Source organism: Benincasa hispida, unplaced genomic scaffold (genome assembly GCF_027475165.1).
Source record: "Benincasa hispida cultivar pf3 unplaced genomic scaffold, pf3_genome.v1.1 HicScf1364, whole genome shotgun sequence".
Taxonomy (NCBI): Eukaryota; Viridiplantae; Streptophyta; class Magnoliopsida; order Cucurbitales; family Cucurbitaceae; genus Benincasa; species Benincasa hispida.
Genome location: NW_028325703.1, coordinates 7,797 through 21,247, shown reverse-complemented (window position 1 = coordinate 21,247; position 13,451 = coordinate 7,797). Strand labels below are relative to the sequence as shown.

At 35.0% G+C, this 13,451-nt stretch overlaps 2 protein-coding genes across 3 annotated transcripts; one reads left to right on the top strand and one right to left on the bottom strand.

Moving 5' to 3' along the window:
- The first annotated feature begins 887 nt into the window (after positions 1–887).
- LOC120076687 (serine carboxypeptidase-like) lies at positions 888–5,388 on the top strand. Its single transcript, XM_039030584.2, has 9 exons — positions 888–1,318; positions 2,091–2,259; positions 2,439–2,558; positions 2,774–2,917; positions 3,002–3,152; positions 3,253–3,341; positions 3,916–4,174; positions 4,296–4,429; positions 5,125–5,388. The coding sequence occupies exons 1-9, from the start codon at positions 984–986 to the stop codon at positions 5,251–5,253; spliced, it is 1,530 nt and encodes a 509-aa protein (XP_038886512.1). The 5' UTR covers positions 888–983; the 3' UTR covers positions 5,254–5,388.
- A 2,442-nt stretch (positions 5,389–7,830) lies between these two features.
- Positions 7,831–12,727, bottom strand: LOC120074947 (U11/U12 small nuclear ribonucleoprotein 31 kDa protein). 2 transcript variants are annotated; one of them, XR_005481168.2, is made up of 3 exons: positions 11,869–12,727; positions 8,850–8,980; positions 7,831–8,309 (listed from the first exon to the last, which is right to left on the bottom strand). XR_005481168.2 is itself a non-coding variant. In XM_039028057.2 (2 exons), exon 1 carries the CDS (start codon positions 12,679–12,681, stop codon positions 11,902–11,904), a length of 780 nt encoding a protein of 259 aa, XP_038883985.1. In that variant the 5' UTR covers positions 12,682–12,727; the 3' UTR covers positions 7,831–8,309; positions 11,869–11,901. The 2 variants fall into 2 exon arrangements, 1 of the variants encoding a protein (XP_038883985.1); XM_039028057.2 differs by lacking the exon at positions 8,850–8,980.
- Positions 12,728–13,451: the final 724 nt, after the last annotated feature.

The following is a 13,451-nucleotide window of genomic DNA, read 5'->3' as shown; positions in this document are numbered from 1 at the left end:
CGACTAGAGCTTGTACTGATAATATGTTGCAAATTTGAGGAGCAAAACGTCGTACCACGACAACACGAATACCAAGAAATTATAATATAATAATTAAATAAATAAAAATAACAAAAATATAAAATATGGAAATTTAAAATCTCTAAATTTCTCCAAGCCTTTCTTTACTTTTTTCTTCACGAATGTGCAATTCCGGAATGAAGTGGACATTAAGGATGTGTATTCATAAGACACCTGGACTTCATGTAGAATGACATACGGTGACGATAAAAGAATTACACATAATCTTTTAGAACACTAATCATGAACATCTATGTTACACCTATATTTAAATATTTATAATACAAATCACATTCTAGAAGGGGTTAATTATAGTTGAAAAATACTTAGGTGCATCGCGGGTATCACCTATGTTTATGCATCCCACCAAATTGTCCAATCATAACTTGTCATATAGCAAATTTTGTCTTTTCTCTTGTTTGAATTATTTTTATTTTTATTTTTATGAGAGTCGTGAGAATAGATGCACAAAGATTGGTGATATCCGAGATGCATCAAAGTATTGTCAATTACATTTTTTTACTTATTTTTAAATTTTGAATTTTATCCATCTTTTCTAAAAATAGTAGGTATAGGGTACTAGGTAAGTGCAAATAAGGGCATAGTGGTAATTGAACTTCAGAATTTTAGTTCCTAAAGACGGTCATTGCGTTGGATAGAAAGGTAAACGTAAAATTTTATAGTTTTAGACAAAAAGACAAAGTAAAAGTTTATTACCCCATTGAGTGCGGTTTACGCTAATCTGAGCCGTCCACATAGGCCCACCAACGGAGGGCTAGGATCGACTTGGCTACGGTTAACCGATGCGAGTGAGAAGTTTTCAAGTATTTCCCCTCCATTTCAGTACACTCTGTTTTGAAATTAAGAACATCCATTTCATCTTCAGAGGCTGAAGGAAAAGAGAATTCGAGAGCGAACAAGAAATGAATGGCTCGATTTCTCTCTGTATTTTTCTTTCCATTTTGATTCTTTCTCCGGCTTCATCTTTGGCTGGAATCTTCGATGGTCCTCGTCTTCCGCCTTCCGATTTTCCTTCCCGCCAGGCCGAGAAGCTGATCAGAGAGCTCAATCTGTTTCCTAAATCTGATGCCAATATCATCCATAGGAATATAAAAAATTCCTCTCTGATCGCCTCCGGGGGGAAGAAAATCGTTGAGAGGCGATTGAGATTCCCCATCTTTGATGATTCTGGAGTTTCTTTGGAGGAATTGGGCCATCATGCTGGATATTACAAGATCGAGCATTCTCATGCTGCGAGGTGAGACCGTTGAAACCCTAGGACTTTGGTTTCTTTGCATGATAGATTGGTGTTGCGGTTTTGATATGCTCGGATACTACATGTTTAATTTTGTGTGCTCGGTATCTCAATGAATTATTGTTATTGAGTAGTGTGATTATTTTAATGGTGTATATCTAGTTTATTCTCTTGCAACGTTTTGGTCCATGAAGATGATTTGCTGTAGAACTCGATTTTTTTTTTCCATTCTCACAGTTTACCAACTGAACGTGTTGTTATGGAAGTATCGATGTTTCTATCAAGACAATATTTTTTCTATAATAAAATAATGAAAGTGTCGATGTTGATGCAGATACTTCTTGGGCATATACAATAATTAATCATTATAATCTATGTTTAAAATTTTTAGTTTAATTACAATTCTTAGTTTGTTTTCAATTTATTAATTCGGATCTTTTTTCTTTTCTTTTTTTTTTTTTCTTTTTTTCTTTTTTTGCAAATATGAATTAAATATTTTGTTAACCCTCATGGGTTGGCTTGGTGGTAATTAAGGGAACATCGATTTTGGTTCGATCCATGGTGATCACTTTTAAGATTTAATATTCTACGAATTTTCTTGACACTCAAATATTATAAATTTGTCCCGTGAGATTGGTTGGCTTGGATACTCACAGATATAAAAGAAAAATAAAATAAAATTTTGTTCAAGCTACCTAGTTCGATTATTAATCTTGATTTTCTGTTATAATATGTGCCGTGTGCTCAGAGTTCTAACTGTTCACTTTTTGTGTAGGTTGTTCTACTTTTTTTTTGAGTCCCGCAACAGCAAAACAGATCCTGTCGTTATCTGGTTGACTGGAGGCCCAGGATGCAGTAGTGAATTGGCTATGTTTTACGAAAACGGTCCTTTTAAAATTACTAATAACTTGTCTCTTGTTTGGAATGAATATGGTTGGGATACGGTAAATTTACTGTTGGTTCTCTATTTGGTTGAATTTGTTTTTTATTAGGTTAGGATCTAGCGGAGCAGTTAGCAAACTGTTTGTTGATTTCAACTTATTTGGGCCAACATGTCAATTTTACTGAGTTTCATTGGCTGTAAGAGAAAGAGGTGTTACAGTTTTTATTTCTGTTGCTGCAGGTATCAAATCTTCTGTATGTTGACCAACCGGTTGGGACTGGTTTTAGCTATAGTTCTGATAGACAAGATATTCGTCATGATGAAAATGGTGTTAGCAATGACCTTTATGACTTTTTGCAGGTATTTTCCTTCCATTTTTCTTTGTTTAGTTGATGGTATTACTCGTTGATTTTGGAGGGAAGTGTGTCTGAAATGTTATCATTATTGATTTCATGAGTAGGGTAACTTTGAATGTTTGTTTGACTTACTGTTGAGGAATGTGGAGAGATTAAAATTCGTTTGACAAATTCTTAAAGATTCTAGATGATATGGCCTCCGGCTTTTCTTGAATTCAGGCTTTCTTTGATGAACACCCTGACCTTGTTGAGAATGACTTCTTCATAACTGGAGAATCTTATGCTGGGCATTATATTCCTGCTTTGGCTGCTCGGATTCATCGGGGTAACAAAGCTAAAGAAGGAATTCATATAAACCTTAAAGTAAGTACATTCTGTCTTAAAATTATAGTAGAAATATAAAAATATATTCTGGTGACTTGATCCATATTTAAATACGTTGGTCAGGGATTTGCTATGGGCAATGGGCTTACTGATCCTGCAATCCAATACAAAACTTACCCAGACTATGCATTGGACATGGGCATAATTACAAAGTCCCAATATCATCGTATTAATTTGTTGGTACCACCATGTGAACTGGCGATAAATGTTTGTGGTGTGTATAATTTTTAGCTTGGCACGTGATATTCCTCTCTCGTCTCTAGCTTGTAATGGCTTCTGCTGATATTTTTGTTTAATATGCCTTTCTTTTCTAGGTACTGATGGCACACTTTCTTGCATGACTTCTTATTATGTTTGCAATGCCATTTTTACCAGCATCATGTTCCATGCCGGTGATATTAACGTAAGATACTGCTTTTCTTTCTGTTTGTAGCATTAAAGTCTTAAATTAGTGATGCTTCAGACTTAGCGATTCTTGTAAACCATCATGGGGTTGACCTAATAGTAAATAGGGGGCATGACCTTGATAAAAGGCTAAGAGCCACCCGCCTAGGATTTTATATCCTACGGGTTTCCATGACACCCAAATGTTGTAGGACCAGGCAGGTTGTCCCGCGAGATCAGTCGAGATGTGCATCAGTTGGCCCGAACACCATGGATATCAGGAAAAGAGGGGGAAAAAAGAAAAAAAAAAGGGAGAAGAAGAAGAAAGAAAATTAAGTGATGGTTCTAATGATTTAGTTTGATCAATCTCCGAAGAATAATTGTTGTAGATAATATACAAAATATGCAAGCAATTGACCATTTCCAGGAAGTTTAACTCATCATATCTATCAGCCTAATCTGAATGCCCTTCCACAACAACAGATGTCTAACTAACCTTGATGGGCAATGGGAATCGTGCTTGTGTGAAAGTTTTTTGTAGAAACCGTGTAGATTTTTAACGTTGACAAGCAATTAACATTTCTGTTGTTCAGCATTATGATATCAGGAAAAAGTGTGAAGGGAGCCTTTGCTATGACTTCTCAAATATGGAGAAATTCTTGAACCAACAATTTGTTAGGGAAACCCTCGGCGTTGGGGACATAGAATTTGTTTCATGTAGTCCTACTGTCTATAGTGCCATGCTGGTGGACTGGATGAGGAATTTCGAAGTGGGTATACCTGCTCTACTCGAGGATGGGATCAAGTTGCTTGTATACGCTGGCGAATACGATTTGATCTGCAATTGGCTAGGTAGTATTCAAATATGACGTTAGATCTTATTTTTTGGACAAATAATTAAATCTCTAATGTTTATCATATGCTCATCATTTGCATGTTTTTCTAAGTTTTGAGTATAATTGTATATGGATAGGTAATTCAAGATGGGTACATGCAATGCAATGGTCTGGTAAGGAGGAGTTTGCGACGTCTCCTAATGTCTCTTTTCTAGTTAATGGTTCAGAAGCAGGTTTGCTTAAAAGACATGGCCCCCTCAGTTTTCTCAAGGTTCACCTCTCTTTCTCATTTCATTAGCACATGTTAGTATGTTTTTTGTGGAATTCAATAACACGGTGTTTTCAAGATGCAAGGCTTAAAAATACTTTTTTGGCACTTGAAAACTGTAAAGGTCCTAGTAAGGGATATTAGTAATGACATAAGGATAATTAGTTAGGGAGTTAGTTAGTGTATTTGGTTATAACTTATAAATAGAGGTAGAGGAATTGAAGGAAGGTAGGCAATCGTTGAGTGGCTTCGGGCTTAGGTTAGCATACCCAAGGGGAGGTTCCAAGTACCTTATCTTGTAGTTATTCATCCTTTATATTTCAATAGATCTTATCGTACTAGCTTCTTGATTGAGAGTATACGCTTTAACCAATTGAGTTATGCTTAACATATTACACACGATTATAATTGGCCTAGTGGTAAAAGAGGAAAGTCTCAATAGATGGCTAAGATGGCTAAGAGGTCAGGGGTTCAATGTATGGCAGTCACCTACCTAAAAATTAATTTCCTACAAGTTTTCTTGACACCCAAATGTTGTAGGGTCAGGCGGATTGTCCTGTGAGATTAGTTGAGGTGCGGGTAAACTGGTCAAACACTCATGGATATATATATATATAACTAACATATTACACCCGATTCTAGTTAGATTTCCAAGTCTTACATTGTTGGTTGTATTGGATGGATCTGTAATACAATAGGTTCATGATGCGGGTCACATGGTCCCCATGGACCAGCCGAAAGCTGCATTAGCAATGCTGAAGAGGTGGACTCGGGGCACGCTCTATGAGGAATCATCTGATCCGGAAATCTTGGTCGCGCAGATGTGATTCGGGCAACATTACAGCAGTGTCCTAGTGGACATTTGATATTCCAATTATGTAGATATCTCCGTATCTTTCGGATATGTTTTAAATCTTATGTGCCCACACGGTTTAAACTTACTATGGAACTGTCTTACTAAATAGCTTTCGATCTTTTAGCTTTCTCCTTTTAGTTTCATCATCTAACTGTATTGTCAAATAACCTTGGGGGAAAGAATTTACATTTTAACTTTGAAGCAGGGGTGGCCCATAACCCAAATGTTCAGGTTGTAATTTTTCAACCCAAACAACTTTTATTAACATAATCACATCGACCATAAAATATTTGGGTTGGGTCGGTTTAGTTTTTTTGATCGCCGTGATTTTTTTCTTGCTTTACGAAAAAAAAGTAAATGTTAATTGGTAAAACATCTATTTATTTATTCTCAAACACTGAATTAATACCTGTGACTCAATTTGAATATACTAGTATAATTATGTTTTCGAAAATTTAAAATTTTCTTAGGAGTTGGGGGAAAATAAATAGTAAAAAGAAAATTATGAACCTAAATAGAAATTGTATTGTAAGGAATCAATATTTTTATAACTTAATAATAAGTTTGTGTTAGATTTTATTTGACTCAAACCAATTAAACATATAAAATTTTAATATATTGAGCTTGAGCTAACCTAAATAAGCATAGTCCAACTGTAACCAATAAAATCTGTGAAGTTTTCATATATTTGAATCTAAACTAACCTAAATAAATTAAAGGTACAGTTTGGGTAGAATATATTCAGGGTGTGTAATATATTTGATGTGTGTTTGATTTAACTTGTCAAGTATTTAATTTTAAAAATGAGTCATATTGATAAAAAAAAAAAAATTGAAGTGCTTGACAACCAATCAAAATTGATTTTAGAACACTTTCAAAATATATTTTAAACAAGTTTTATCAAAAGAGAATAAGTAAAAACGACTTTTATGAAAAATATTTTTCTATAGTCCATCCAAACAAAACCATAGTCATTTGATCTTGTAAATACTCCCACTTGAAAGCATCTTTTGTAGTATTTAGCTAAAGGTTTAAAAAATGTGTGACATCAGACCGTTCAGGATATTTCCTGAATTTTCTTGAATGGGTTTGGTTAAAATTATGGCAAACTGCAAAAGTATTGAACTATAGTACGTTATTAGTTTTCGAGCTTTTATATTCATTTCTTTTTGCTTTTCTACTTCGATCAATCTTATTCGAACCCTACCAAATTTAATTAATGAAGAAGAAGATACATGTAAATTTGTTTTTCTTAACCGTGGGTTGAATTTTAAGATATTTCCAAAAATATACTAAAAATGTAGATTTCTTGGTAAATGAATGTTATTTGAAAACTTGAAACAATCATACAAATCCTTTGCTGGTTGTTTCTTCAAATAAGTTTTCGATAGAAAATTTATTTTATTTTTTTCCATCATTTGTACGGCTCAAGAGATACTAGAAGAAAGAATTTATAAACACAATATCATCAGAGTTCGATATCTTGTTAAAATCCGGGGGAAAAAAAGAGAGAAAATTTGAACGGTGATATTTGAACTTAAGCTTTTAACTTCATCAAATTGGACCTAAGTTTAAATAAGCATTGCAACTTTACTGGCAGTTCAATTTCTGATTTTAGAAGAAAACAAGGTAGAAAATTTCATAAACTTAGAAGCAACCTCAAGGGATCACATGCCAATTATACGCTTTAACTATAAACAATTTGATCGATGCAAAATTAACCAGTAACTTTTTCGAACTCCATACATATTCAAATAATTCAATATAAACATATTAAAGAGTTACAAAGTAACATTTTTCAAATTGAAAATGTAGGGTTGGGATTGGGATTGTTTTTTTTTTTTTTTTTAACTTAAAATTATTGTTCGGTCCTTAAGGACTTGCCCACTAGAGGCTGCAAAAATGTGAATTCTTTTTTCCACACTAATTATTGAACTGCTTAAATGTGGATGAGAGAGGGAGAAAGAAAGATATTGGAAAACCATGAGTGGGTCATATATACTATATTCTTTAAATTGCATCCAACTGTTATTAAAAGTAACCACCTGGTAATTACTGGAGTTTTACTCATAATATTATAGCCAAACATAGCATTATAGCCAACTTAAACATAGCTTAGTGGTAATTGGTATGTCCTCCTAACAATAAAGATAAAAGTGGAGATTTTAAAGTTTTTTTTTTTTAAAAAAAAAAAAATGCCTTTAAACAGCTCAAACTATGCAAAAATAGGTAATAATGGGTTTTTTTTTAACCATCAATCGATCTCAAAGCCACGAGAATAACCCCTAGAACTCTACGTGACGTATTTAGCTTTAAAAAATTGAGAAAATTTAACTCCAATCAAGGCCTCCTATAAAGCAAACACCCCCAGATTAATGAAAGACCATACTTTAGTTTGTCCTCAAAGTTATTTACGATCAAGGATTAAAATATCAATATCAATATCGATATTGAGATTTCAATTTTACAGATATATTGATGGATATCTTTATCCTTATTTACGATCCACACCCACACTACTTTCTTTCATAACATACACACACAATGCTTAGCATTGGAAACTTGAATAGCCATTTCAACAAAATAAGAGCAACATTTTTCTTCCCAATATTTCCAATACCCCCAAGTCATTGAAGAAATATTTCTCAAATTGATCAAATGACTGGATCTTGCTTTGGCTCGACCTCCACCTCGAGAGAGACTAAAATGTTTTATCCATAGCCAAAGCTTGTTCAAAGGGAACAATAAATGAAGATAGGCAGTAAATACCAGTGATCAACAACCTTACTTAAACAGGATCTGTTATATAAGTTGTATATATGTGTCCTTGAGTTCTAAAGTAAATACCAGTGATCAAGCTCATTTCCCCTCTTCCAGAACGGTAGTATTCCTCCATTTCTTAACTTTGTTTTCTGTCCTCTCCTAGCAAATTAGTAGCTGAAGAAAGTGATCAAAGGACCAGTGACGCAGTCGACTTCCTCCACTGGATACTAATAGCTTAATGTGAAGTGACATCTTCTGAACAATCTGCAGGTTGTAGGGAAAAAATGGATTATGTCATTGCCACTCCAAAAAAGGACTCATGTGAAATGAAATTCTAAAAGATACAATAATAAAGCTTTCATAACATCACGGTTTTTTCAAGAAGCCAACTTCAACTTTAGCTACAATATGAACGGCTGGAAGAGAAAGAGGACTTTAAACTAATTTCCCTTGGTCTTTTATCAATATAGTTTTGTTGAACGTGAATCCAACTGTAAATCCATCATTTTTATTTCTTAAATCTTACCTAAGACCCACCCTTTCCAAGAATGAAAAGTCTCAATCTACAGGATCATATATAATTATGTCATCCCAATCAAATTTAGGAAACCCTTATTCCTTTTTCACCGAACACTATATTCCCAATAAAGATGGAATCAATTATCTGCCTATCATTCAACTGAACAAACCTCTTCCTACAGGCAAGGACAGAAAAGCACTGACGGAGGCCAGTAATTGGATTAAAGACTATCTTATCTACTATAAGTGTGATTTAGATTTAAAAGGTGCAAAATCTAAGAATACCTTGTGAACGTTATTCTTGAGACATCCTGAGCTATGCTCTCATATACAATGTTGCATTACAAAGCCATCAAGCTTAGTCTTCGGGACTTCATCAGGGGAGAAAAAAGTAATCATGTGGATGCACAAGAGGCCTGATTGTCGGTGACACAATCAAAAAGGGAAAAAAATCAATCATTTGGATGCACAAGAGGGCTGACCAGACAGACAAGGATCAATCAAAAACGGGAAAAAAAATTACAAGAGGCTTGTTGGTGACAAAAGAGAAACGAAAATAATAAAAGAAGGATTGATAGAAACAAGAATCATGTGGGTGTACTAACATAAGCGACCTCCCAATCTCCATCCAAGACCTCTAAGACCAGTAAAATCCATTTTATTTCTCTCCGATCAATGCTCCTAAAAATGACCGAGATGAGACTAACAGAAACCTTCCTTTCTAACAAGAGAAGAAAGGCCTAGAAAACACTTCCCTCAACAAGAGAAGCCTATGATTTAGAACCAAAAGGATTTCAAACATCTGAAAAGATCTATATTATACCACACTTACACCAAAAGGCTGCCACTAAATAATGATCACACTCTTTAAAAGAAAAGAGCGTTGGGTGGTCGATAGACCAAATATATGCGTATTCTAAGCATCATGGATTAATCTCCGCACAAAGATGGATTTTAGATGCTTAGATAATGTGAAGCCTCAACTTAGGTTGTTGGATTGTGATTTAAATTGCCATAGTATTCTTTTAGATCTGATGAGGAAGATGGGGGGTTTCCATCTCTAAGTTGCCCAGTATCTGGTACATCTATTTCATTTTGGAGGGAACCTTGGCTTAGCTGTGTAGCTCTTTATACGGTATTTCCTTGTTTGTTTAGGCTTACTCACTTACCGAATATTAAGGTTGCTGATGTGTGGATTGAGGACTCCGAGGCTTCGGACTTGCGTCTTCATCGTAATCTCAATAATTTAGAAACTCTTGAATGGGCCGCCTTGTCGCAATTATTATGTCCTGTCAGTTTCCATCGTTCGCCTGACACCTGGATTTGGACTATTGATCCTTCTTCAACGTTCACTGTTAAATCTCTTATGGATAATATGGTAGATACAATTGATTTTCAAGTCAAGGATGTTTGTTCAGCTATTTGGACGGATCATTTTCCTAAGAAAATCAAAATTTTCTTATGGGAACTAAGCCTTGGTGCAATTAATACTATTGATTATCTCCAACGAAGAATGCCATATATGACCATCTCTCCATCTTGGTGCCATATGTGCCATAATCAATCAAAGTCTACAGCTCATCTTTTTGTGCATTGTCCTTTCACATTGCATTTTTGGCATATCATGATGCAAGCTTTTGGTTGGTCAGCGGTTTTTTCCCACAATATGTTTGACAATCTTGCTTCTTTGTTGGTTGGTCATCCATTTCATGGTCCTAAGAAGACCCTTTGGTTAGCTTTTATATGAGCTTTCTTCTAGACTTTATGGGGCGAGCATAATAAACGTCTTTTTAGAGATCGTTCTTCCAGTTTTGATCTTTTTTTAGATTTGACTCTATCTACTGCATTGTATTGGTGCAATCTAAGCAACCTTTAAACATCTCTTTCTTATTTAGTTTCCAATTGGAAATCTCTTTTGTAATCATCTTTAGGTGCTATGGGGTCTTCCCTTTTATTACATTTATTCAATGAAATGTTTCTTACCTAAAAAAAATCTCTAAGCTGCCCAATAAGAGTCTGGACTCTAGAAAAACTTGGAGATTTGTCTTCCAAATTCCTTTCAACTTGGTACATCTTTCAACAAATTTTCTTCTTAATCAATCTATCTATTACCATAGTAAGTTGGGAAGAGGAAAAAATAAACTATATAGATCAAAAGTTTGATATTCACTCTTTCTTAGCAAAAAAACTGAATCCTCACGACACATGAAGTATATTACTGTCTATGCCACAATTGCTGAATTAGTGCATTATGTGTCAAACTCATAGGGAGAAACAGATCACTTCTTCCTCCATTGTTCATTTGCTGTGGATTCTATGGTAAGTAATTTAGCACGTTTAATTTATCTTGGAACCTGCCACAGTTGATCAGAATAGAAAAGGTTCTAATGATAAAGATGGAGATCTTTCCTTTCTCTCCTTCTTTTCCCTCATCTAGTTTGGTTACTCTATTTCAAATTGGTGTGTGCATATCCACTTCAAAGGCTTATGCAATGACTTCCCGCTTATTATTGATGTCGATTGGGCCATTAAATAGATTTATTTTATATATAGAATAATTTCCATTGGCTTTTCTAGAGTTTCCCCACCTTTCCTTTTCATCTAATCTCAGTGAACAGTTCTTGTTTCTCTTCAAAAAGAAGAAAATAATAATAATGCTTGTTCGAAGGAGCATGGACCAGGACCATTCATCAAGTCTGAAACGTTTGGAGAAGTCTTGGCACAAGGGAAAGCAAGCCCTAAAAGATTGATGGCACTAATCACCGGGATCATGATGTGGGAATTCCAAAATATATAAAAATACAAAAATACTGCTCATGCTCGAGGGAATTAATAAGCAACTTATACTCACTATCACTGCAGAAATCCTTGACTCTTGAAAAAGGTGGCATGAGATGGAAGATTGAGTATTTATTACCATTTCCAGATTCCAGTATAGACCGGTTATTGCTATCGTATGGGCATACATTGTTAAGAGCAGTACCTCTGTCCTATTGAGTTCAACATAACATATGGAGGTGAAAATTTGAATTTATTTCTGGCCTATTGGTGGAGGACATGTGCCTTAGGCTGGCAGTAGTACCACAATCCTTAATACTCCTGACATTATCAAAAAGCAGAATCTAGAGTACACACCTATAGCTCGTTCTTACTTACCGCACCCAGCAGCCTAAATTTTGAAGTTTGTAAGCTAATTTCATCTAACAATGGCTCCCAAGCAACATGCACCAAAATAAAACAGAAATGGAGGCTTAAAGTATAACAGAACGACAGAAAAGAACGACACAATAGTAAAACCACGTACCTTCGCAAATTCTTCCCAAAGAGACGAGCTCTGTTAATCATCTTCGTCACTCTCGTCACTGAAATAACTCGCTTTCTTCGCTTTTTTCTTTTCGACAACGTTCTCACCGCCAGTCAGGAGTCTCTGGTCTGCATCTCCGTCCACCACCGAGGCCCAATTGTCATCCTCGAACCCTTCTCCAACATCCGATCCCCAATCCTCCTCGTGCCTAGCACCGACTCCACCCCTTCTCCCCCGCTTCGGTTCTGGCCGCTCCCTTGGCCCCAATTGATTTTTAGGGCATTCATAAGACAAATGGCCATCAACTGCGCCGCATTCGTAGCACCTACTCTTATCCTTATAAACCCTTTTCCTTATAAACTCAGCGGCGCGACCATTATCAGTCGCTATGGCAGCCTTCAGAACGCGACCATTCAAAATCTTCCCGTTCATCTGTTTCGCGGCCTTGACTGCATCGTCCTGAGAAATAAACTGGACGAAAGCAACGCCGCGAGACTTGCGAGTCTGGCGATCTTTCAACACCGTAACACGAGCGATCTTACCGAAGGTGGAGAAGAGAGTATGGAGGTCGGAATTAGTGAGTGAATAGTCGAAATTGGAAACATATACAGTAGACTTCGAAGGAACCAAACCTCCGGAACCACCACTGAACTTGGTGGATGAGTGTGAGTGCGATTGCGATGAGAAGTGCGACTGTGAAGCCGACGGCGGCGGCGGGGCAGAAGAGGCGGCGGAGGGATACCGGTAATAGAAGGTTTCGTCGTCCTCGCTGTCGCTATTAGGGTTATTGGTTCTCTTTCCCTTGCGCGCCATTTTTTCAGCGTCAGTCTCTGACAGAAACAAATCTGGTGGTAATTTCATACCCGTTGTTTTAATTTTCTTTTTTGTACATATAGAGAGAGTTAAATTACAATTTTAGCCCTTTTGTTTTAGATTTCTATCCCTTCAAAATTAAAATTTAATCTTTTTAATTCTTAAACTTTACAAATTAAAAGTTTAAAAGACATATACTTTTCTATAATCTTTTTAAGCTAAATGTATCAAAATGATTATTAATGTTTTGGAATCGTTCTAAAGTCCAAATCAATTATAAATTAAATCAGACAAATGAAGTCTTTTAGATGGGAGAAAAAAAGGTTTTTTTTTTTAAAAAAAAAAAGAATTATTTAAATTATTTTGATAAAAGTCGGTTAAATTTATACTTCAAAAATGTTTTGAAATCTATTTTGAATGGTTGCGAAACATTTCAATTTTTTCAAAATAACTTATTTTTAAAATTGAACATTTAAAAAATTTACCAAACACACTCAAAGTTATGAATCGAAGGTATGACATGGTTGTAATCAAGGTTAAAATGTCGATGTCTACATAAATAGCAAGGTCTTAATTTTACATAAATGTCTATCAAAATATCGATAAAATTTTGATACCAATGAATATTTTTGGAAAATTTGTAAAAACTACAAATTCAAAAAATAAATTTAAATTAGTAAGTAAATATTTTATGATTTTTAAACAAGTTAATATGTCTATTATTTATATTATATTTACATTAGTGATATTTTGTTACTTGATTATTATAT

Excerpts from the sequence above, each read along its gene's own strand:
- LOC120074947 (XM_039028057.2), bottom strand. The coding sequence starts at position 12,681 with ATGGCGCGCAAGGGAAAGAGAACCAATAACCCTAATAGCGACAGCGAG.
- LOC120076687 (XM_039030584.2), top strand. The coding sequence starts at position 984 with ATGAATGGCTCGATTTCTCTCTGTATTTTTCTTTCCATTTTGATTCTT. Across the intron at positions 2,260-2,438 it reads ATGAATATGGTTGGGATACG|GTATCAAATCTTCTGTATGT; the intron begins GTAAATTTACTG and ends CTGTTGCTGCAG. Across the intron at positions 2,918-3,001 it reads GAATTCATATAAACCTTAAA|GGATTTGCTATGGGCAATGG; the intron begins GTAAGTACATTC and ends TACGTTGGTCAG.